At 42.9% G+C, this 22,811-nt stretch overlaps 1 protein-coding gene across 2 annotated transcripts in view; it reads left to right on the plus strand.

Annotated features, from left to right (window-relative positions):
• The first annotated feature begins 3,372 nt into the window (after window positions 1-3,372).
• The window catches only part of LOC106612223 (glucocorticoid receptor), an 84,425-nt gene continuing 64,986 nt past the window's right edge, over window positions 3,373-22,811 (plus strand). For both annotated transcript variants that reach the window (XM_045724203.1, XM_045724204.1), the window contains exons 1-3: window positions 3,373-3,673; window positions 4,614-4,916; window positions 15,731-16,692. In XM_045724203.1, coding sequence (XP_045580159.1) covers window positions 4,623-4,916; window positions 15,731-16,692 — 1,256 coding nt within the window. In that variant the 5' untranslated portion in view covers window positions 3,373-3,673; window positions 4,614-4,622. The remainder of the gene's footprint in view (window positions 3,674-4,613; window positions 4,917-15,730; window positions 16,693-22,811) is intronic.

The raw sequence follows: 22,811 nt of genomic DNA on the forward strand, positions 1-22,811 counted from the left end.
TCCGGGGTTTGAGAAGTCAAAGAGAGAAGTGAATAAAAATCTTCCTTAGTTTTTAATTTTCTCAACATCTAAAGGCACAAACTAGATTCGAACCAATGTCTTATCGACATGTTTTTACTCCCAATCTTGTGAAAGTGACAAACTGACACGTTTTCATTTTCGTCAAAAACGAGTTTATATTGATTTGACGGAATGCACATGCGCAGTTCGGCGCGAGACGACTGTTCACCCGATGACGTGTGTTTAGTTTAGATAGCCAAAGTCGCCGTGGCATCGCCTACAAGCGTGCAGTCAGAAACCGCTTCTCCGATAGAAATCCCCTATCTCCAAACTGTACTGTCTTTGCTACAGTATTCAATTGATCTCATACACGATGAACAGTACCAAGGTCAGCCACTAGATGGGAGTGTTCAGTAGGGAATGGAGCATTACAGAACTGTGGAATGGAGTGGGAAGGAGAGGAGATAACTTCACAACAGCTAAAATAATTAACCCTATTCATGCGTCTTGTGGGTTGGCATTGCACTGTGAAGGTGTCGTTAGCTGCAATGACAACAATGCAGATGCATATTTCAGATGCAAATGAATAATAAAAATGTGATACAGATCTGTCTGTGTGTGTATAAATGAGGACAAATTGTTGATTTGAGTATTCGGTCAGGACTCAGGAAGAACTGTTGACAACATTGACGTGGCACCCTCATTCATAATCAGGGCTGGATGACTCCCTGAATAACTCTCATCAGAGTCACGTTGAGTCATCAGCGCTGTTTGGTGCGAAGGTAAGACATTGACCTTCGAGCTCCCGAGTGGCGCAGCGGTCTAATGCACTGTGTCTCAGTGCTAGAGGCGTCACTACAGACACCCTGGTTTGAATTCAACCAGCCGTGAGTGGGAGTCCCATAGTGCGGCGCACAATTGGCCCAGTGTCGTCTGGGTTTGGCCGGTGTAGGCCGTCATTGTAAATAAGAATTTGTTCTTAACTGACTTGCCTAGATAAATAAAAAAAGTTTGTTTAACCTCTATTTAACTAGGTTAGTGCAAATGTGTTAACATCACGCCAAACAGTGCTGGTATGAAGCATCAGCACTAGAGACAAACCATTGGGAACAAACATCTGGACCTTGTCTGATGCAACAACAAAAGTCTGACATCCTGCAAAACATGTATGTGATTGTAGGAAACAAATACGAGCTTACGCCTACATCATTTGTAGATATTACTCATTCAAAATATTTTGTTCTCAACTTTAATTTCATCAAGAGTTGTAGGTACATTTTCAATGATTAACCCATTTGTACAAGTCCTGTTCGATTTATATGTGGCGTTAACCTTGAAGACTGATTGCTTTTAGATACAAATGTTTTATGGTTTCACAGCCTACAGCCAGGCCACTTAATCAAAGTGTACTACTTCTCCAACCCTATTCACAGTGCTGTGTCTTGTGGACTCCTGATGTGTGCATGTTTCTGCAGGTGAGAACAAGGCAAGGGACGAGGCATGTAAAATCACTCCAAACAAAAATACATATGCTAGTACAACTAATGGTAGTTACATTCAAATGGGATGGGATGGGACGAGCTGGTACATTCAAATGGGATGGGATGGGACGAGCTGGTACATTCAAATGGGATGGGATGGGACGAGCTGGTACATTCAAATGGGGCGGGATGGGACGAGCTGGTACATTCAAATGGGATGGGATGGGACGAGCTGGTACATTCAAATGGGGCGGGATGGGACGAGCTGGTACATTCAAATGGGATGGGATGAGCTGGTACATTCAAATGGGGGTGGGATGGGATGGGACGAGCTGGTACATTCAAATGGGGTGGGATGGGATGGGACGAGCTGGTACATTCAAATGGAATGGGATGGGACGAGCTGGTACATTCAAATGGGGTGGGATGGGATGGGACGAGCTGGTACATTCAAATGGGATGGGATGGGACGAGCTGTTACATTCAAATGGGGTGGGATGGGACGAGCTGGTACATTCAAATGGGGTGGGATGGGACGAGCTGGTACATTCAAATGGGGTGGGGTGGGATGGGACGAGCTGGTACATTCAAATGGGGTGGGATGGGATGGGACGAGTTGGTACATTCAAATGGGGTGGGATGGGATGGGACGAGCTGGTACATTCAAATGGGGTGGGATGTGATGGGACGAGCTGTTACATTCAAATGGGGTGGGATGGGATGGGACGAGCTGGTACATTCAAATGGGATGGGATGGGACGAGCTGGTACATTCAAATGGGGTGGGATGGGATGGGACGAGCTGGTACATTGAAATGGGGTGGGATGGGATGGGACGAGTTGGTACATTCAAATGGGGTGGGATGGGACGAGCTGGTACATTCAAATGGGGTGGGATGGGATGGGACGAGCTGGTACATTGAAATGGGGTGGGATGGGATGGGACGAGCTGGTACATTCAAATGGGGTGGGATGGGACGGGTTGGTACATTCAAATGGGGTGGGATGGGACGAGCTGGTACATTCAAATGGGGTAGGATGGGACGAGCTGGTACATTCAAATGGGGTGGGATGGGATGGGACGAGCTGGTACATTCAAATGGGGTGGGATGGGACAAGCTGGTACATTCAAATGGGGTGGGATGGGATGGGACGAGTTGGTACATTCAAATGGGATGGGATGGGACGAGCTGGTACATTCAAATGGGGAGGGATGGGACGAGCTGGTACATTCAAATGGGATGGGATGGGACGAGCTGGTACATTCAAATGGGGTGGGATGGGACGACCTGGTACATTCAAATGGGGTGGGATGGGACGAGCTGGTACATTCAAATGTGATGCGTAGCGACATACATTCTTATTGGTACATAGGTATTGTGTGTAAACAGATATCTTCTTACCTCTTCATACACATATTAAATGTACATTCCAAACCAGGTTAAATGCAGTGGCCATGTTTAACCAGGGCTTATAGATCCCAATTCTTGGAATAATCATACAAATATATTTTCAGATCATTTTTTAAATTAGCAGTTTTGTCCTGTGCATTATTCTTACCTGGCTGACGATACCTCGTCAAGTTTCATACATAGCCTACGATTCGATATACCTCTGTCTAGCTGGCTACTATACGGCAGGTAGCCCAGTGGTTAGAGCGTTAGACCAGTAACCGAAAGGTTGCTAGATCGAATTCCCGAGCTGCAAAGGGGGGAAAAAATGTTGTTCCTCCCCTGAACAAGGCAGTTAACCCACTGCTCCCCAGTAGGCCGTCATTGTAAATAAGAATATACATCCAGGCTGCTATTGGCTAAATGCGACCTATGGCTATGCGTACCTACTGTAAGTGGAGGTGGAGCATCTAAGTTGCAGTATCTCGTATTCGCCAACAGGTTGCACTACATGTTGTAAACAGTGAGATCTCCATTTTGTATGTTTTTCCTAGAGGTTAGCGCCTACTTTCCTTTCGACTGTGAACAGCACAGCTAATTCCGTGCATTTCGGACGCAATTGGATACCTAACACATTGGAGTGGATTGGATGATCCGATCGATTACTTGCTTAATCGTGTCCTGATAGGATTTGCAAGGAGAACGCAATCAGATGTTTTCGTGTTTCTAGCCGGTTTGCAAGCAAAACAACACCAAACAAAAACAACCATGCATGGACTCACAACTACAAAACGCCTGAGGGGTAGGCAAACGATTTAGATGTATAGTATTTGAAGTCATATAATGTGCCATACATTAATTTGGAATTAATAACCAGAGATTGATTATGTTAGCCACTAGCTAGTTAGCGCAACATGTCTCTCAACGACATTTGGGGGGGACGCATTTGCAGGAGCTAACGTAGCTAGCTAACTAATGTGAGCTACTTAAATAGCTGGCTACGTAAATGTGCAGTTGCAAAATAGATGAACACGCGGGTTAATTAGTTAGGTTGCAGAAACACATTTAAATTAATACGCCGTAATGTTGTTTTTGTTGCTTTCAAATAATAAAGTAAAGCAAGGGAATAGTTAGCCACTTAGCAAGGTAGCTAATATCTAACCAGCAATGCGCTACCACCAAGGGCGAGCAGCAGGAGAATTCAGGTCAACTTCATAGAATTGCTCAATTTGTCAGCAATTATACACACATGAAGTGTGTGCAAATAAACTTAACACGTCACATGTGTAATGTCATTTTAACTAAATCATTTAAAAGTACATATTATTCATTCATTGAAACCATAATATTTGGACAGATGTTGATGATACAGCTAGCATAGTGGGTATAACTTGCCACGTGTGTAGTATGTTTGTCTTTCCACTTAGGCAGGTTTTTTTGATACATGTCCATATTAGCCTACACGTGGCAGACACCAATCTAGCGCCGCATCTGGGGTATATTCATTATGCCGATAATGTTGCAAAATGTTTTGCAACAGAAACAGGTTTACTCCAAATGGAAAACGTTTTGCAATGAAGTCTATTGAATAAATTCAGGTAGGTCACTCCCCCGTTGGGCGCGGTTTGCTTATGTTAGGTACTTAAACTGTAAACGGTTTCCACTTCGAGATGTAATGAATACACTCTAGCATCCATGCTAATGACATTACCCACTCGGTCTTTCCACCTCTCTCTACCCAGGATCATAAGATGGATCAAGGAGGAGTGAAGAAGAGCAGGAGTGACAACAGCAGAGTTAAGCTGCATCTGAGCGAAACCCCCTCGGAGAGAACCCCTCTCACTGGTGCTCCCTGCAGTGCCATGTCCGTTGCCTTGGCAACCACCACCACCCAGTTCCTTCCATCCAGCCAGCTGATGCAACCAGGTGACGTGCCCAGCGGACTCAGTAACAGCCCCCCTCCCTCAGGTGAGGACCTCGCCTCAGCCTCCGTCACGGCCTCCGTGGGCCTCTACCTGGAAGACCCAGAGCCTCCCACCATAAAGGTACTGCTACTTATTTGTTGTACTAACGCTCTAGCACTGGACTCTACCCCCACACCCACTGGACTCTACCCCCACACCCAATGGACTCTACCCCCACACCCCCTGGACTCTACCCACACACTCACACACACTGGACGCTACCTACACAAACACACACACACACACACACACACACACACACACACACTGGACTCTACGCACACACACACTGGACTCTACCTACACTAGACGCTACCACCACACACTGGATGCTACTTGCACACAGTCACACACACAGTACATTTTCCCACACACACGTAACATGCATACTGATGCTCCATACACTTTCACACTCACCACATACATTGCTGCTACTGTGTATTTTCTATCATGTTGCCTTGTCATTTTACAGTACATATACAATGCAAAGATACATCAATTACTTCAACTCTGTACAGGTACTACCTGTATGTAGCCATGTTATTACCTGGTACTCCCTGTATATAGTCATGTTATCACCTGGTACACGCTGTATATAGCCATCTTATTACCTGGTACTCCCTGTATATAGCCATGTTATTACCTGGTACTCCCTGTATATAGTCATGTTATTACCTGGTACTCCCTGTATATAGCCATGTTGTTACCTGGTACTCCCTGTATATATCCATGTTATTACCTGGTACTCCCTGTATATATCCATGTTATTACCTGGTACTCCCTGTATATATTCATGTTATTACCTGGTACTCCCTGTATATAGCCATGTTATTACCTGGTACTCCCTGTATGTAGCCATGTTATTACCTGGTACTCCCTGTATGTAGCCATGTTGTTACCTGGTACTACCTGTATATAGCCATGTTGTTACTTGGTACTCCCTGTATATGGCCATGTTGTTACCTGGTACTACCTGTACATAGCCATGTTGTTACATGGTGCTCCCTGTATATAGCCATGGTATTTTCTACTCCCTGTATATAGCCATGGTATTACCTGGTACTCCCTGTATATAGCCATATTATTACCTGGTACTCCCTGTATATAGCCATGTTATTACCTAGTACTCCCTGTACATAGCCATGTTATTACATGGTACTCCCTGTATATAGCCATGTTATTACCTGGTACTCCCTGTATATAGCCATGTTATTTTCTACTCCCTGTATATAGCCATGTTATTACCTTGTACTCCCTGTATATAGCCATGTTGTTACCTGGTACTCCCTGTATATAGCCATGTTGTTACCTGGTACTCCCTGTATATAGCCATGTTGTTACCTGGTACTCCCTGTATATAGCCATGTTGTTACCTGGTACTCCCTGTATATAGCCATGTTGTTACCTAGTACTCCCTGTATATAGCCATGGTATTTTCTACTCCCTGTATATAGCCATGTTATTACCTGGTACTCCCTGTATATATCCATGTTATTACCTGGTACTACCTGTACATAGCCATGTTATTACATGATGCTCCCTGTATATAGCCATGTTATTACCTGGTACTCCCTGTATATAGCCATGGTATTTTCTACTCCCTGTATATAGCCACGATGTTACCTGGTACTCCCTGTATATAGCCATGTTGTTACCTGGTACTCCCTGTATATAGCCATGTTATTACCTGGTACTCCCTGTATATAGCCATGTTATTACCTGGTACTCCCTGTGTTTAGCCATGTTATTACCTGGTACTCCCTGTATATAGCCATGTTGTTACCTGGTACTCCCTGTATATAGCCATGTTATTACCTGGTACTCCCTGTATATAGCCATGTTATTACCTGGTACTCCCTGTATATAGCCATGTTATTACCTGGTACTCCCTGTATATAGCATGTTATTACCTGGTACTCCCTGTATATAGCCATGTTGTTACCTGCTACTCCCTGTATATAGCCATGTTATTTTCTACTCCCTGTACATAGCCATGTTATTACCTGGTACTCCCTGTATATAGCCATGTTATTTTCTACTCCCTGTATATAGCCATGTTATTACCTGGTACTCCCTGTATATAGCCATGTTGTTACCTGGTACTCCCTGTGTATAGCCATGTTATTACCTGGTACTCCCTGTATATAGCCATGTTATTACCTGGTACTCCCTGTATATAGCCATGTTATTACCTGGTACTCCCTGTATATAGCCATGTTATTTTCTACTCCCTGTACATAGCCATGTTATTACCTGGTACTCCCTGTATATAGCCATGTTGTTACCTGGTACTCCCTGTATATAGCCATGTTACCTGGTACTACCTGTACATAACCATGTTATTACCTGGTACTCCCTGTATATAGCCATGTTGTTACCTGGTACTCCCTGTACATAGCCATGTTATTACCTAGTACTCCCTGTATATAGCCATGGTATTTTTCTACTCCCTGTATATAACCATGTTGTTACCTGGTACTCCCTGTATATAGCCATGTTATTACCTGGTACTCCCTGTATATAGCCATGTTATTACCTGGTACTCCCTGTATATAGCCATGTTGTTACGTGGTACTCCCGGTTTATAGCCATGTTGTTACCTAGTACTCCCTGTACATAGCCATGTTATTACCTAGTACTCCCTGTATATAGCCATGTTATTTTCTACTCCCTGTATATAGCCATGTTATTACCTGATACTCCCTGTATATAGCCATGTTGTTACCTGGTACTCCCTGTACATAGCCATGTTATTAGCTGGTACTCCCTGTACATAGCCATGTTATTAGCTGGTACTCCCTGTATATAGCCATGTTATTACATAGTACTCCCTGTATATAGCCATGGTATTTTCTACTCCCTGTATATAACCATGTTGTTACCTGGTACTCCCTGTATATAGCCATGTTGTTACCTGGTACTCCCTGTATATAGCCACGTTGTTACCTGGTACTCCCTGTATATAGCCACGTTGTTACCTGGTACTCCCTGTATATAGCCACGTTGTTACCTGGTACTCCCTGTATATAGCCAAGTTGTTACCTGGTACTCCCTGTATATAGCCACGTTGTCACCTGGTACTCCCTGTATATAGCCACGTTGTTACCTGGTACTCCCTGTATATAGCCATGTTGTTACCTGGTACTCCCTGTATATAGCCATGTTGTTACCTGGTACTCCCTGTATATAGCCATGTTGTTACCTGGTACTCCCTGTATATAGCCGTGATGTTACCTGGTACTCCCTGTGTATAGCCATGTTGTTTTCTACTCCCTGTACATAGCCATGTTATTGCTTGGTACTACCTGTACATAGCCATGTTATTACATGGTACTCCTGTATATAGCCATGTTGTTACCTGGTACTCCCTGTATATAGCCATGTTGTTACCTGGTACTCCCTGTATATAGCCATGTTGTTACCTGGTACTCCCTGTATATAGCCATGTTGTTACCTGGTACTCCCTGTATATAGCCATGTTGTTACCTGGTACTCCCTGTATATAGCCATGTTGTTACCTAGTACTCCCTGTATATAGCCATGGTATTTTCTACTCCCTGTATATAGCCATGTTATTACCTGGTACTCCCTGTATATATCCATGTTATTACCTGGTACTACCTGTACATAGCCATGTTATTACATGGTGCTCCCTGTATATAGCCATGTTATTACCTGGTACTCCATGTATATAGCCATGTTATTACATGGTGCTCCCTGTATATAGCCATGGTATTTTCTACTCCCTGTATATAGCCACGATGTTACCTGGTACTCCCTGTATATAGCCATGTTGTTACCTGGTACTCCCTGTATATAGCCATGTTGTTACCTGGTACTCCCTGTATATAGCCATGTTATTACCTGGTACTCCCTGTATATAGCCATGTTATTACCTGGTACTCCCTGTGTTTAGCCATGTTATTACCTGGTACTCCCTGTATATAGCCATGTTGTTACCTGGTACTCCCTGTATATAGCCATGTTATTACCTGGTACTCCCTGTATATAGCCATGTTATTACCTGGTACTCCCTGTATATAGCCATGTTATTACCTGGTACTCCCTGTATATAGCCATGTTATTACCTGGTACTCCCTGTATATAGCATGTTATTACCTGGTACTCCCTGTATATAGCCATGTTGTTACCTGCTACTCCCTGTATATAGCCATGTTATTTTCTACTCCCTGTACATAGCCATGTTATTACCTGGTACTCCCTGTATATAGCCATGTTATTTTCTACTCCCTGTATATAGCCATGTTATTACCTGGTACTCCCTGTATATAGCCATGTTGTTACCTGGTACTCCCTGTGTATAGCCATGTTATTACCTGGTACTCCCTGTATATAGCCATGTTATTACCTGGTACTCCCTGTATATAGCCATGTTATTACCTGGTACTCCCTGTATATAGCCATGTTATTTTCTACTCCCTGTACATAGCCATGTTATTACCTGGTACTCCCTGTATATAGCCATGTTATTTTCTACTCCCTGTATATAGCCATGTTGTTACCTGGTACTCCCTGTATATAGCCATGTTGTTACCTGGTACTCCCTGTATATAGCCATGTTACCTGGTACTACCTGTACATAACCATGTTATTACCTGGTACTCCCTGTATATAGCCATGTTGTTACCTGGTACTCCCTGTACATAGCCATGTTATTACCTAGTACTCCCTGTATATAGCCATGGTATTTTTCTACTCCCTGTATATAACCATGTTGTTACCTGGTACTCCCTGTATATAGCCATGTTATTACCTGGTACTCCCTGTATATAGCCATGTTATTACCTGGTACTCCTGTATATAGCCATGTTGTTACGTGGTACTCCCGGTTTATAGCCATGTTGTTACCTAGTACTCCCTGTACATAGCCATGTTATTACCTAGTACTCCCTGTATATAGCCATGTTATTTTCTACTCCCTGTATATAGCCATGTTATTACCTGATACTCCCTGTATATAGCCATGTTGTTACCTGGTACTCCTGTACATAGCCATGTTATTAGCTGGTACTCCCTGTACATAGCCATGTTATTAGCTGGTACTCCCTGTATATAGCCATGTTATTACATAGTATTCCCTGTATATAGCCATGGTATTTTCTACTCCCTGTATATAACCATGTTGTTACCTGGTACTCCCTGTATATAGCCATGTTGTTACCTGGTACTCCCTGTATATAGCCATGTTGTTACCTGGTACTCCCTGTATATAGCCATGTTGTTACCTGGTACTCCCTGTATATAGCCATGTTGTTACCTGGTACTCCCTGTATATAGCCATGTTACCTGGTACTCCCTGTATATAGCCATGTTATTACCTGGTACTCCCTGTATATAGCCATGTTGTTACCTGGTACTCCCTGTATATAGCCATGTTACCTGGTACTACCTGTACATAACCATGTTATTACCTGGTACTCCCTGTATATAGCCATGTTGTTACCTGGTACTCCCTGTACATAGCCATGTTATTACCTAGTACTCCCTGTATATAGCCATGGTATTTTTCTACTCCCTGTATATAACCATGTTGTTACCTGGTACTCCCTGTATATAGCCATGTTATTACCTGGTACTACCTGTATATAGCCATGTTATTACCTGGTACTCCCTGTATATAGCCATGTTGTTACGTGGTACTCCCGGTTTATAGCCATGTTGTTACCTAGTACTCCCTGTACATAGCCATGTTATTACCTAGTACTCCCTGTATATAGCCATGTTATTTTCTACTCCCTGTATATAGCCATGTTATTACCTGATACTCCCTGTATATAGCCATGTTGTTACCTGGTACTCCCTGTATATAGCCATGTTGTTACCTGGTACTCCCTGTATATAGCCATGTTGTTACCTGGTACTCCCTGTACATAGCCATGTTATTACATAGTACTCCCTGTATATAGCCATGGTATTTTTCTACTCCCTGTATATAACCATGTTGTTACCTGGTACTCCCTGTATATAGCCATGTTATTACCTGGTACTCCCTGTATATAGCCATGTTATTACCTGGTACTCCCTGTATATAGCCATGTTGTTACGTGGTACTCCCGGTTTATAGCCATGTTGTTACCTAGTACTCCCTGTACATAGCCATGTTATTACCTAGTACTCCCTGTATATAGCCATGTTATTTTCTACTCCCTGTATATAGCCATGTTATTACCTGATACTCCCTGTATATAGCCATGTTGTTACCTGATACTCCCTGTACATAGCCATGTTGTTACCTGGTACTCCCTGTACATAGCCATGTTATTAGCTGGTACTCCCTGTACATAGCCATGTTATTACATAGTATTCCCTGTATATAGCCATGGTATTTTCTACTCCCTGTATATAACCATGTTGTTACCTGGTACTCCCTGTATATAGCCACGTTGTTACCTGGTACTCCCTGTATATAGCCACGTTGTTACCTGGTACTCCCTGTATATAGCCACGTTGTTACCTGGTACTCCCTGTATATAGCCAAGTTGTTACCTGGTACTCCCTGTATATAGCCACGTTGTCACCTGGTACTCCCTGTATATAGCCACGTTGTTACCTGGTACTCCCTGTATATAGCCATGTTGTTACCTGGTACTCCCTGTATATAGCCATGTTGTTACCTGGTACTCCCTGTATATAGCCATGTTGTTACCTGGTACTCCCTGTATATAGCCGTGATGTTACCTGGTACTCCCTGTATATAGCCGTGATGTTACCTGGTACTCCCGGTTTATAGCCATGTTGTTACCTAGTACTCCCTGTACATAGCCATGTTATTACCTAGTACTCCCTGTATATAGCCATGTTATTTTCTACTCCCTGTATATAGCCATGTTATTACCTGATACTCCCTGTATATAGCCATGTTGTTACCTGGTACTCCCTGTACATAGCCATGTTATTAGCTGGTACTCCCTGTACATAGCCATGTTATTAGCTGGTACTCCCTGTATATAGCCATGTTATTACATAGTATTCCCTGTATATAGCCATGGTATTTTCTACTCCCTGTATATAACCATGTTGTTACCTGGTACTCCCTGTATATAGCCACGTTGTTACCTGGTACTCCCTGTATATAGCCACGTTGTTACCTGGTACTCCCTGTATATAGCCACGTTGTTACCTGGTACTCCCTGTATATAGCCACGTTGTTACCTGGTACTCCCTGTATATAGCCACGTTGTTACCTGGTACTCCCTGTATATAGCCACGTTGTTACCTGGTACTCCCTGCATATAGCCAAGTTGTTACCTGGTACTCCCTGTATATAGCCACGTTGTCACCTGGTACTCCCTGTATATAGCCACGTTGTTACCTGGTACTCCCTGTATATAGCCATGTTGTTACCTGGTACTCCCTGTATATAGCCATGTTGTTACCTGGTACTCCCTGTATATAGCCATGTTGTTACCTGGTACTCCCTGTATATAGCCGTGATGTTACCTGGTACTCCCTGTGTATAGCCATGTTGTTTTCTACTCCCTGTATATAGCCATGTTATTGCTTGGTACTACCTGTACATAGCCATGTTATTACATGGTACTCCCTGTATATAGCCATGTTGTTACCTGGTACTCCCTGTATATAGCCATGTTGTTACCTGGTACTCCCTGTATATAGCCATGTTGTTACCTGGTACTCCCTGTATATAGCCATGTTGTTACCTGGTACTCCCTGTATATAGCCATGTTGTTACCTGGTACTCCCTGTATATAGCCATGTTGTTACCTAGTACTCCCTGTATATAGCCATGGTATTTTCTACTCCCTGTATATAGCCATGTTATTACCTGGTACTCCCTGTATATATCCATGTTATTACCTGGTACTACCTGTACATAGCCATGTTATTACATGGTGCTCCCTGTATATAGCCATGTTATTACATGGTGCTCCCTGTATATAGCCATGTTATTACCTGGTACTCCATGTATATAGCCATGTTATTACATGGTGCTCCCTGTATATAGCCATGGTATTTTCTACTCCCTGTATATAGCCACGATGTTACCTGGTACTCCCTGTATATAGCCATGTTGTTACCTGGTACTCCCTGTATATAGCCATGTTGTTACCTGGTACTCCCTGTATATAGCCATGTTGTTACCTGGTACTCCCTGTGTATAGCCATGTTATTACCTGGTACTCCCTGTATATAGCCATGTTATTACCTGGTACTCCCTGTATATAGACATGTTATTACCTGGTACTCCCTGTATATAGCCATGTTATTTTCTACTCCCTGTACATAGCCATGTTATTACCTGGTACTACCTGTACATAGCCATGTTATTACCTGGTACTCCCTGTATATAGCCATGTTATTACCTAGTACTCCCTGTACATAGCCATGTTATTACCTGGTACTCCCTGTATATAGCCATGTTATTTTCTACTCCCTGTATATAGCCATGTTATTACCTGGTACTCCCTGTATATAGCCATGTTATTACCTGGTACTCCCTGTATATAGCCATCTTACCTGGTACTACCTGTACATAACCATGTTATTACCTGGTACTCCCTGTATATAGCCATGTTGTTACCTGGTACTCCCTGTACATAGCCATGTTATTACCTAGTACTCCCTGTATATAGCCATGGTATTTTTCTACTCCCTGTATATAACCATGTTGTTACCTGGTACTCCCTGTATATAACCATGTTGTTACCTGGTACTCCCTGTATATAGCCATGTTATTACCTGGTACTCCCTGTATATAGCCATGTTATTACCTGGTACTCCCTGTATATAGCCATGTTGTTACGTGGTACTCCCGGTTTATAGCCATGTTGTTACCTAGTACTCCCTGTACATAGCCATGTTATTACCTAGTACTCCCTGTATATAGCCATGTTATTTTCTACTCCCTGTATATAGCCATGTTATTACCTGGTACTCCCTGTATATAGCCATGTTGTTACCTGGTACTCCCTGTATATAGCCATGTTACCTGGTACTACCTGTACATAACCATGTTATTACCTGGTACTCCCTGTATATAGCCATGTTGTTACCTGGTACTCCCTGTACATAGCCATGTTATTAGCTGGTACTCCCTGTACATAGCCATGTTATTAGCTGGTACTCCCTGTATATAGCCATGTTATTACATAGTACTCCCTGTATATAGCCATGGTATTTTCTACTCCCTGTATATAACCATGTTGTTACCTGGTACTCCCTGTATATAGCCATGTTGTTACCTGGTACTCCCTGTATATAGCCACGTTGTTACCTGGTACTCCCTGTATATAGCCACGTTGTTACCTGGTACTCCCTGTATATAGCCAAGTTGTTACCTGGTACTCCCTGTATATAGCCACGTTGTCACCTGGTACTCCCTGTATATAGCCACGTTGTTACCTGGTACTCCCTGTATATAGCCACGTTGTTACCTGGTACTCCCTGTATATAGCCATGTTGTTACCTGGTACTCCCTGTATATAGCCATGTTGTTACCTGGTACTCCCTGTATATAGCCATGTTGTTACCTGGTACTCCCTGTATATAGCCGTGATGTTACCTGGTACTCCCTGTGTATAGCCATGTTGTTTTCTACTCCCTGTACATAGCCATGTTATTGCTTGGTACTACCTGTACATAGCCATGTTATTACATGGTACTCCCTGTATATAGCCATGTTGTTACCTGGTACTCCCTGTATATAGCCATGTTGTTACCTGGTACTCCCTGTATATAGCCATGTTGTTACCTGGTACTCCCTGTATATAGCCATGTTGTTACCTGGTACTCCCTGTATATAGCCATGTTGTTACCTGGTACTCCCTGTATATAGCCATTATGTTACCTGGTACTCCCTGTATATAGCCATGTTATTAACTAGTACTCCCTGTATATAGCCATGGTATTTTCTACTCCCTGTATATAGCCATGTTGTTACCTGGTACTCCCTGTAAATAGCCACGTTATTACCTGGTACTCCCTGTGTATAGCCATGGTATTTTCTACTCCCTGTATATAGCCATGTTATTACATGGTACTCCCTGTATATATCCATGTTGTTACCTGGTACTCCCTGTATATAGCCATGTTGTTACCTTGTACTCCCTGTATATAGCCATGATGTTACCTGGTACTCCCTGTATATAGCCATGATGTTACCTGGTACTCCCTGTATATAGCCATGATGTTACCTGGTACTCCCTGTATATAGCCATGTTATTACCTGGTACTCCCTGTATATAGCCATGTTATTACCTGGTACTCCCTGTATATAGCCATGTTACCTGGTACTCCTGTATATAGCCATGATGTTACCTGGTACTCCCTGTATATAGCCATGATGTTACCTGGTACTCCCTGTATATAGCCATGATGTTACCTGGTACTCCCTGTATATAGCCATGTTAATACATGGTACTCCCTGTATATATCCATGTTATTACCTGGTACTCCCTTTGTATAGCCATGTTATTACCTGGTACTCCCTGTATATAGCCATGATGTTACCTGGTACTCCCTGTATATAGCCATGATGTTACCTGGTACTCCCTGTATATAGCCGTGTTATTTTTACTCATTATTTTTATTCATTATTCACAACGTATTTTTTTTCTTGTCACTATTTCCATTTAAAAAATGTATCTTGTCTTTAATTCTGCATTGTTGGAAAAGGACCCGTAAGTCAGCATTTCACTGTTGTCTACAAAGCATGTGACAAATACAATTTGGGTTTGGGTCAATTATGTTTCAGTTCAGTAATGCAGGAATTATTTTCTCATTGAGAATCACTGGAATGTCAGGTTACTTGCTGAATTGACGGAATTAAATGTTTATTTTTTATTTTTCCTTTGTAATGATTTGACAAGCCAATTTCCCATCTGTTATTAATGAAGTATTTCTTCTTATCTAAGCTCCTGCCCCAACAGACTAACACGTCCCTGGGCCTTGGACTCTTCACCCTTGGGGATACCTACTCCCGCCTGGAAGACAGCATCGCTGACTTCCACCGCTCCTCACCCAGCATGGACTCTCTGATCGGGGGCTCAGACCCTAACCTGTTCCCCTTGTCCATGAGGACGGAGACAGACTTCTCCCGGGACCAGGACCTTATGGATATGGACCAGGAAGGGTACATTGGAAAAGACCAGAAACTGTTTAACGACAACACTCTGGATCTCCTCCAGGACTTTGAGCTGACAGGCTCCCCCTCAGACTTTTACGTAGGGGACGACGCCTTCCTCTCCTCCCTGGCTGATGACACTCTCCTGGGGGATGAAAGCCAGGATCGTAGGGTCTCCATCTCCACCTCCAAGCCAGCTGCTACTACGACCAATAGTGGTGATTTTAGCGGTTCCAACACCACCACGTTGAATGGTAGCAATCTACTAACATGTCAGGATGAATCCAACTCCAGCACCCCTATGACAGGCAACTCCCCGACCCCCAACACCTTTCCCGTGGTGAAGCTCGAGAAGGAAGCTGGCTTCATCCAGCTGTGTACTCCAGGGGTGATCAAACAGGAGAAGACTTCGGCCATTCGTAGCTACTCCTGCCGGATGAGTGGTAGTACCGGAGGCTCCACTTCCTCCTCCCCCTCCGAGCTGTCCAGCGCCAGCCCCATCTCCATCTGTGGGGTGAGCACCTCTGGAGGACAGAGCTACCACTTTGGAGTCAACAGCAGCATCAACACCACCTTGGCTTCCACTACCAGTGGAGCTTCTCCGCAGAAGGACCAGAAGCCCTCTGTGTTCAGCCTGTATCCTCCGCTGGTGACCGTAGGAGAGGTCTGGAACAACAGTAGCTATGGGGACGGAGCTTCTGGAATGCAAGGTCTCTCCAGCCCTATCTCCTCTTTCTCCAGCAGCTTTGCCAGGTAAGGAGAAGAATTGAAAGAATGTTGATAATAAAAAGCAGTCCTGTAGTTGGTCTGGTGGTGGTGGTGGTCTGGCCAGCCTGCTGCGTTGCGAGAGTGAGGCTGGTCTAGAGTTGCAAAGGGTTGGAAACTTTCTGGTAAATTTCCAGAATTTTTCCATGGGAATTTTGGGAATTTTGCTTAAATTCATCAAAAAAGTTAGCTTATAACAGTGAACCTTTTTTTGTGAGATACACAAAGGGCAATTCTATATTTTGGTTAAACTATCCCCAATTCAATGTAATTGCAACCCTCTGCATGCACAGTGCATTCTTCCATCACATGTACAGCTGATTCTCAAGATCTTGCACACTAATGAGATGCTATTGAGCCCACACTACTACACAGTCTGAGCCAAGGACTACATGCTTTCTGGTAAGTTTTGATTACAATACTGGGAGGGGTGAATATGATTTTTTGTTCACTAGTAAATAGTAGCCTACTGCAAAGTGTGTTTAAATAATTTCTAACTTGTTAACAATTTCTGCTATTTAGTTTTTGCTACAATGTGGGTTTTAGCTTGCTTGAGCCTGCTAACTAAGGAGTGTTAATTCACCTGTTTTCATACATGTTTCATTTTAAAACATTTATCTTACAAAGGAGTTCTAACTGCTAATCTAACTGCTTAACTATTTATCTGCACATGGAATTGTATTACTATTTTTTACTATTTCTTTTTCTAATGTTTACAGGAAAATGCCACGGGCACTATCTGATGTGTGGAGACATTTCACTGCAGCTAATGTAGACGGAAAATCTGTGTACATTTGCAAATACTGTGCCAAATCATATGTGAAGAATGCAACAAAGATGCAGAATCATCTGACCGTGCATAAAGTTCCCTCAGCGCTCACAAGTAACCTCTGACAAAAGTCCCTCTACTTCGATTCGAGGGGAAAATTATGAATCAGACACCTTATCGATAGCAGCAGCTCATGGTCCTCCTGGAATCAGAAGTTTTTTTGACTCAATGGAGGAATGTAGTCAGAGAAATGCTCATGAATGTCTTGCTTGAGCTGAGTATGCAACTGGTTCACCTCTGATGCTCACAGACAATGTGTATTGGAAGAGATTTCTGAATGTTCTTCACCCAGCAGACACCCCTCCAACCAGACATGCTTTATCTATTCATTTGCTGGATGCAGAGCTCAACAGAGTTCAAGTGAAGGTCAAGCAAATCATAGAGAAAGCAGAATGTATTGCAATCATCTCTGATGTTCGTGGGCAAGGAATAATTAATTACATAATTTCCACCCCTCAACCAGTATTCTACAAGAGCACAGACACAAGGGACAACAGACACACCGGTCTCTACATTGCAGATGAGCTGAAGGCAGTCATCAATGACCTTGGACCACAGAAGGTATTTGCACTGGTGAAAGACAATGCTGCGAACATGAAGGCTGCTTGGTCTAAAGTGGAGGAGTCCTACCCTCACATCACACCCATTGAGTCTGCTCCTCAAGGACATCATGGCACTGAAAACAATGGATACACTACAAGAGAGCCAAGGAAATGGTTAGGTATGTGAAGGGTCATCAAGTTATAGCAGCAATCTACCTCACCAAGCAAAGTGAGAAGAATAAGAGCACCACATTGAAGCTGCCCAGCAGCACCCGTTGGGGTGGTGTTGTCATCATGTTTGACAGTCTCCTGGATGGGAAGGAGTCTCTCCAAGAGATGGCCATACCACAGTCTGCCTATTTATGGGCAGCCCCATCAAGAGGATCCTCCTGGATGATGTATTTTGGGAGAGAGTGGTAAGCAACCTGAAACGTATAGCAGTAGTCATTGCACAGATTGAGGGAGACAATGCCATCCTGTCTGAGGTTCTGACTCTGCTTGCAGATGTAAGAGAACAAATCTGTACTGCCCTGCCCACTTCACTGTTGCTCCAAGCAGAGGAAACTGCAGTTCTGAAATACATCAAAAAGCGTGAAGACGTATGCCTGAAGCCCATACACGCCACAGGGCAAAAATGTTGGACACCAAGTATGCTGGCAAGAGCATCCTGCCTGGTGCAGAGATCAACAAGGCCTATGGTGTCATAACTACCATGTCTCGCCCACCGTGGCCTGGATGAGGGCAAGGTTCTTGGCAGTCTGGCGAAGTACACTTCCAAGCAAGGGCTTATGGAAGTTGTGCCAACATATCTCATCAGCCACCTGGTGGAAGGGACTTTGTGGATCTGAGGCTCTCTCCCCTGTTGCCTCATCATCCTCCAAATCCCACCAACATCAGCCCCCTCAGAGCGCAACTGGTCCTTGTTTGGGAACACACACCAAAGCACGCATCAGGCTGACCAATACAAGGGTTGAAAAATTGGTGGCCATCCGGGCAAATTTTTGGCTTTTTGAGCCTGACAACGAGCCATCCTCAACAAGGTTGGAAAGTGACAGTGAAGATGAGTCCTCAGAGTCTGATGTTCAAGAGGTGGACATTGAGGAGGTCCAGGGAGAAGACATGGAAGCCTGAGAGGAAGACAACCAAAGCTTTAGTTTCTAGACTATCATTTTACATATGTATGGTGAAGACGATTTTGGGAGATGCGATGGGTCATTCAATATTCCCCTTTTTTTTTGTTCAGTGAAATCATCCCATGTGAAGAGTCAACTCATTTCATTAAAGTTCAATTCAACTAAATAGTTTTTTTTATTTATTTTGGAAGGATTTAATCATTTGTAAATATGTCTATAAGGTAAAATGTTTATGTTTCTGTCTCCATATGATATTGTAAATCTATCCAATGCAAAAAACATTTACATTTAAATGGTATTAATTTGCATATATTTCTGTTAATTCCCATATATTCCCGTTAATTCCCACGGAAACTTTCCACCTTTGAATATTCCCCAAAATGTGCAACCCTTGGGTGGTGTCACAGTGTTATGTTGAAAACTGTGGAATAGAACTAGTGTACAGGGCAGCCAGGGCAGGGGAGATTTCTGGAACATATTACTGACAGTGGGATTCAAAGAATATTCTTAGAGCTCCTCCTTGGTTTTTGAACATGTCAAGGCAACTCTGTCCAGTCAGTTACTGAACTGGAGACGGTTAGAGATTATCCTAGTGTTTTTTTTTTTTTTTTTTCAAATTTTTATTTTGCTTGTATCAACATGCCCTAAAACACTTGTGCAGGGGAATGAAATATCACAGATGAATATTTTAGACGCTTTCAGTCACCAGCCTAATAAATGTTATCTTGTCTTATCTTTTCAGCAGAGCTATTGCCTCTAAAGCGATAGATAGTAGAAAGTGGGTCATGTGTTTCTGTGATACCATAATGTTGTCTTACCGCAGGCATTAGAAATGTTTTCTAAATAATCGCCACATTTCAGTCTGTGATCTCAAAAGGCACACTATTCCACAGTCTGTAGGGCTCTGGTCAAAAGTAAAGTAGTGCACTATATAGGGAATCGGCTACCATTTGGAACACGTGTATATAGTTACGGTACAGTAGACCACTGTCATAAAGGGCTCTGGGGACTAGAGGACACAATCAGTGTCTATATAGGCCTAGGCCCAGCTAGGGGAATTCCACTTTAACCTCACAGAGACATGTCATTGTTACATTCACATCTAGGGGCCTGTTCTACTACACAGTTGCTTTGTCTGCCTACTCTCTGTTTTCTTAATTACAGATACAGTAATACTAGTATAGACTAGTTGTTATATGCAGTAATGTCTACAGTAACACTAGTATAGACTAGTTATTATTGGTGATGCACTGATATTACATTTTTGTCCGATACCGATATTTTCCTTGCCAAAGAAAGAACGATACCGATAACTGATATTTAACATTGCAGCGGCCTTTTTAAGCATTGTAGTAGAATTAAATAGTTAACACACACACACATGGACGCAGCGGTCTAAGGCACTGCATCTCAGTGCAAGAGGTGTCACTACAGTCCCTGGTTCGAATCCAGACTGTATCATATACGGCCGTGATTGGGACTCCCATAGGGCGGCGCACAATTGGCCCAGCGTCGTCCGGGGTAGGCCGTCATTGTAAATAAGAATTTGTTCTTAACTGACTTGCTTAGTTAAATAAAGGTTGCACACACACACACATTATTTTGTTGTCATTTACGTTGGCATTTATGTATGTCCCCATTACCAGTAAAACAATCAAAACCTATTTCTTTCACTTACTTGCTGTGCTGTTTCGTTGTTCAGTCATTTCATTCTCAACCAGGATTTATTTTCCTATTGAACGCCGTTTGGGTCTTTGCTATGGGAAGCCGTTTGGGTCTTTGCTATGGGAAGCCGTTTGGGTCTTTGCTATGGAAAGCCGTTTGGGTCTTTGCTATGGAAAGCCGTTTGGGTCTTTGCTATGGGAAGCCGTTTGGGTCTTTGCTATGGGAAGCCGTTTGGGTCTTTGCTATGGGAAGCCGTTTGGGTCTTTGCTATGGGAAGCCGTTTGGGTCTTTGCTATGGGAAGCCGTTTGGGTCTTTGCTATGGAAAGCCGTTTGGGTCTTTGCTATGGGAAGCCGTTTGGGTCTTTGCTATGGGAAGCCGTTTGGGTCTTTGCTATGGGAAGCCGTTTGGGTCTTTGCTATGGGAAGCCGTTTGGGTCTTTGCTATGGGAAGCCGTTTGGGTCTTTGCTATGGGAAGCCGTTTGGGTCTTTGCTATGGGAAGCCGTTTGGGTCTTTGCTATGGGAAGCCGTTTGGGTCTTTGCTATGGGAAGCCGTTTGGGTCTTTGCTATGGGAAGCCGTTTGGGTCTTTGCTATGGGAAGCCGTTTGGGTCTTTGCTGTGGGAAGCCATTTGGTTCTTTGCTGTGGGAAGCCGTTTGGGTCTTTGCATGTCAAAAAAGACACACGTCATATAACACTATTTGACGTGTCGAATAAGCTTGTTGACCAATCAGGACCTGAATATGACTGCACATCACACAATAATTTAACACGTTCATACATTTTTTAACGTAGTTATTACACATTGATTGCACTGTCACAATGATTCAACGATACGTATGCTATGATGCTGGTAAAGTTGTCTAGCGCACCTACGGTGCTGGTCATTAAAATAAAAAAAGCTAGCTAGCTCATGGATGCAAACAATGTTCTTCCCCAAAAACATAGCAAAATTACATCTGTTTCAGTAGCTATAGTTGGCTAGCTAAATATATAGCTAGGTGTCGTCATCATCAAAAATAACCTTAATTTATAAGACCGTTCTTATTTGGTTAATGGTGAAGCTAGCCACAATAGTGGACTTTGCGGCTAGCCTTCAAAATAAAAGTATATCATTGACAGTGATGCAAATGAATACAAATAGTAGAATTATGCCATAATTGAATAGATCATGCTAAATGAGGTTGGAATGTTTTATAAAATCACCAAAAAACAATTAGTTAATTTGACAAATCTGAAATCGCACTGGATGTACTATACTTTCGAATTGCTTTGGGGGCATACTTATTTTACTGTACAGCCTTACCTATGGGACTCTGAAACAACGGAATTGAGCCACATTTATTGTCAACCTATGTGTATTGAACACTATTCCAGATGAAAAACAATACTGTGTGGATGTTTTGGAGTTTGATAACTCTGAGGAGGACGTTGGGAAAAAAAATATATTGTGTATTTAGACTGATACCCCATTTCATTGATCCCCAATCCTTAGGTAAAGCTGTACAGTGCAATATGAATGTCAATACACACAATAGGCTGACTGGGGAGAAGATTTCACACAGTCACAGTCCCGCAATAACAGCTGCAACGCTAATATTTGCATAAACTCTTCAGTTGTGTTCTGTGGGTGTCACAGTAGACTGATACCCCATTTCATTAATTCACATTCCAACCATGTTTTAACATTATCTAGTCTAAATATTGCATGATTCCACCAATTGTAACCTTCTGTATCACTTTCAAAGAGGTACTTTTATTTTGAAGGCAAACCTGCAAATTCCGCTATTACGCCTAATCCTTATTGTGGCTAGCTTCACAACATATAACCCGGTCCAGTCGAGCATCACTAGCCAGATGAAGCTAGCTGGCTGCTTATATTGTTATCTTTGGGCAACAGGGTTAAGTAGCTGGCAAGCTATTTATTTTCATGAACTG

This window comes from Salmo salar, chromosome ssa09 (genome assembly GCF_905237065.1).
Source record: "Salmo salar chromosome ssa09, Ssal_v3.1, whole genome shotgun sequence".
NCBI classification, from domain to species: Eukaryota; Metazoa; Chordata; class Actinopteri; order Salmoniformes; family Salmonidae; genus Salmo; species Salmo salar.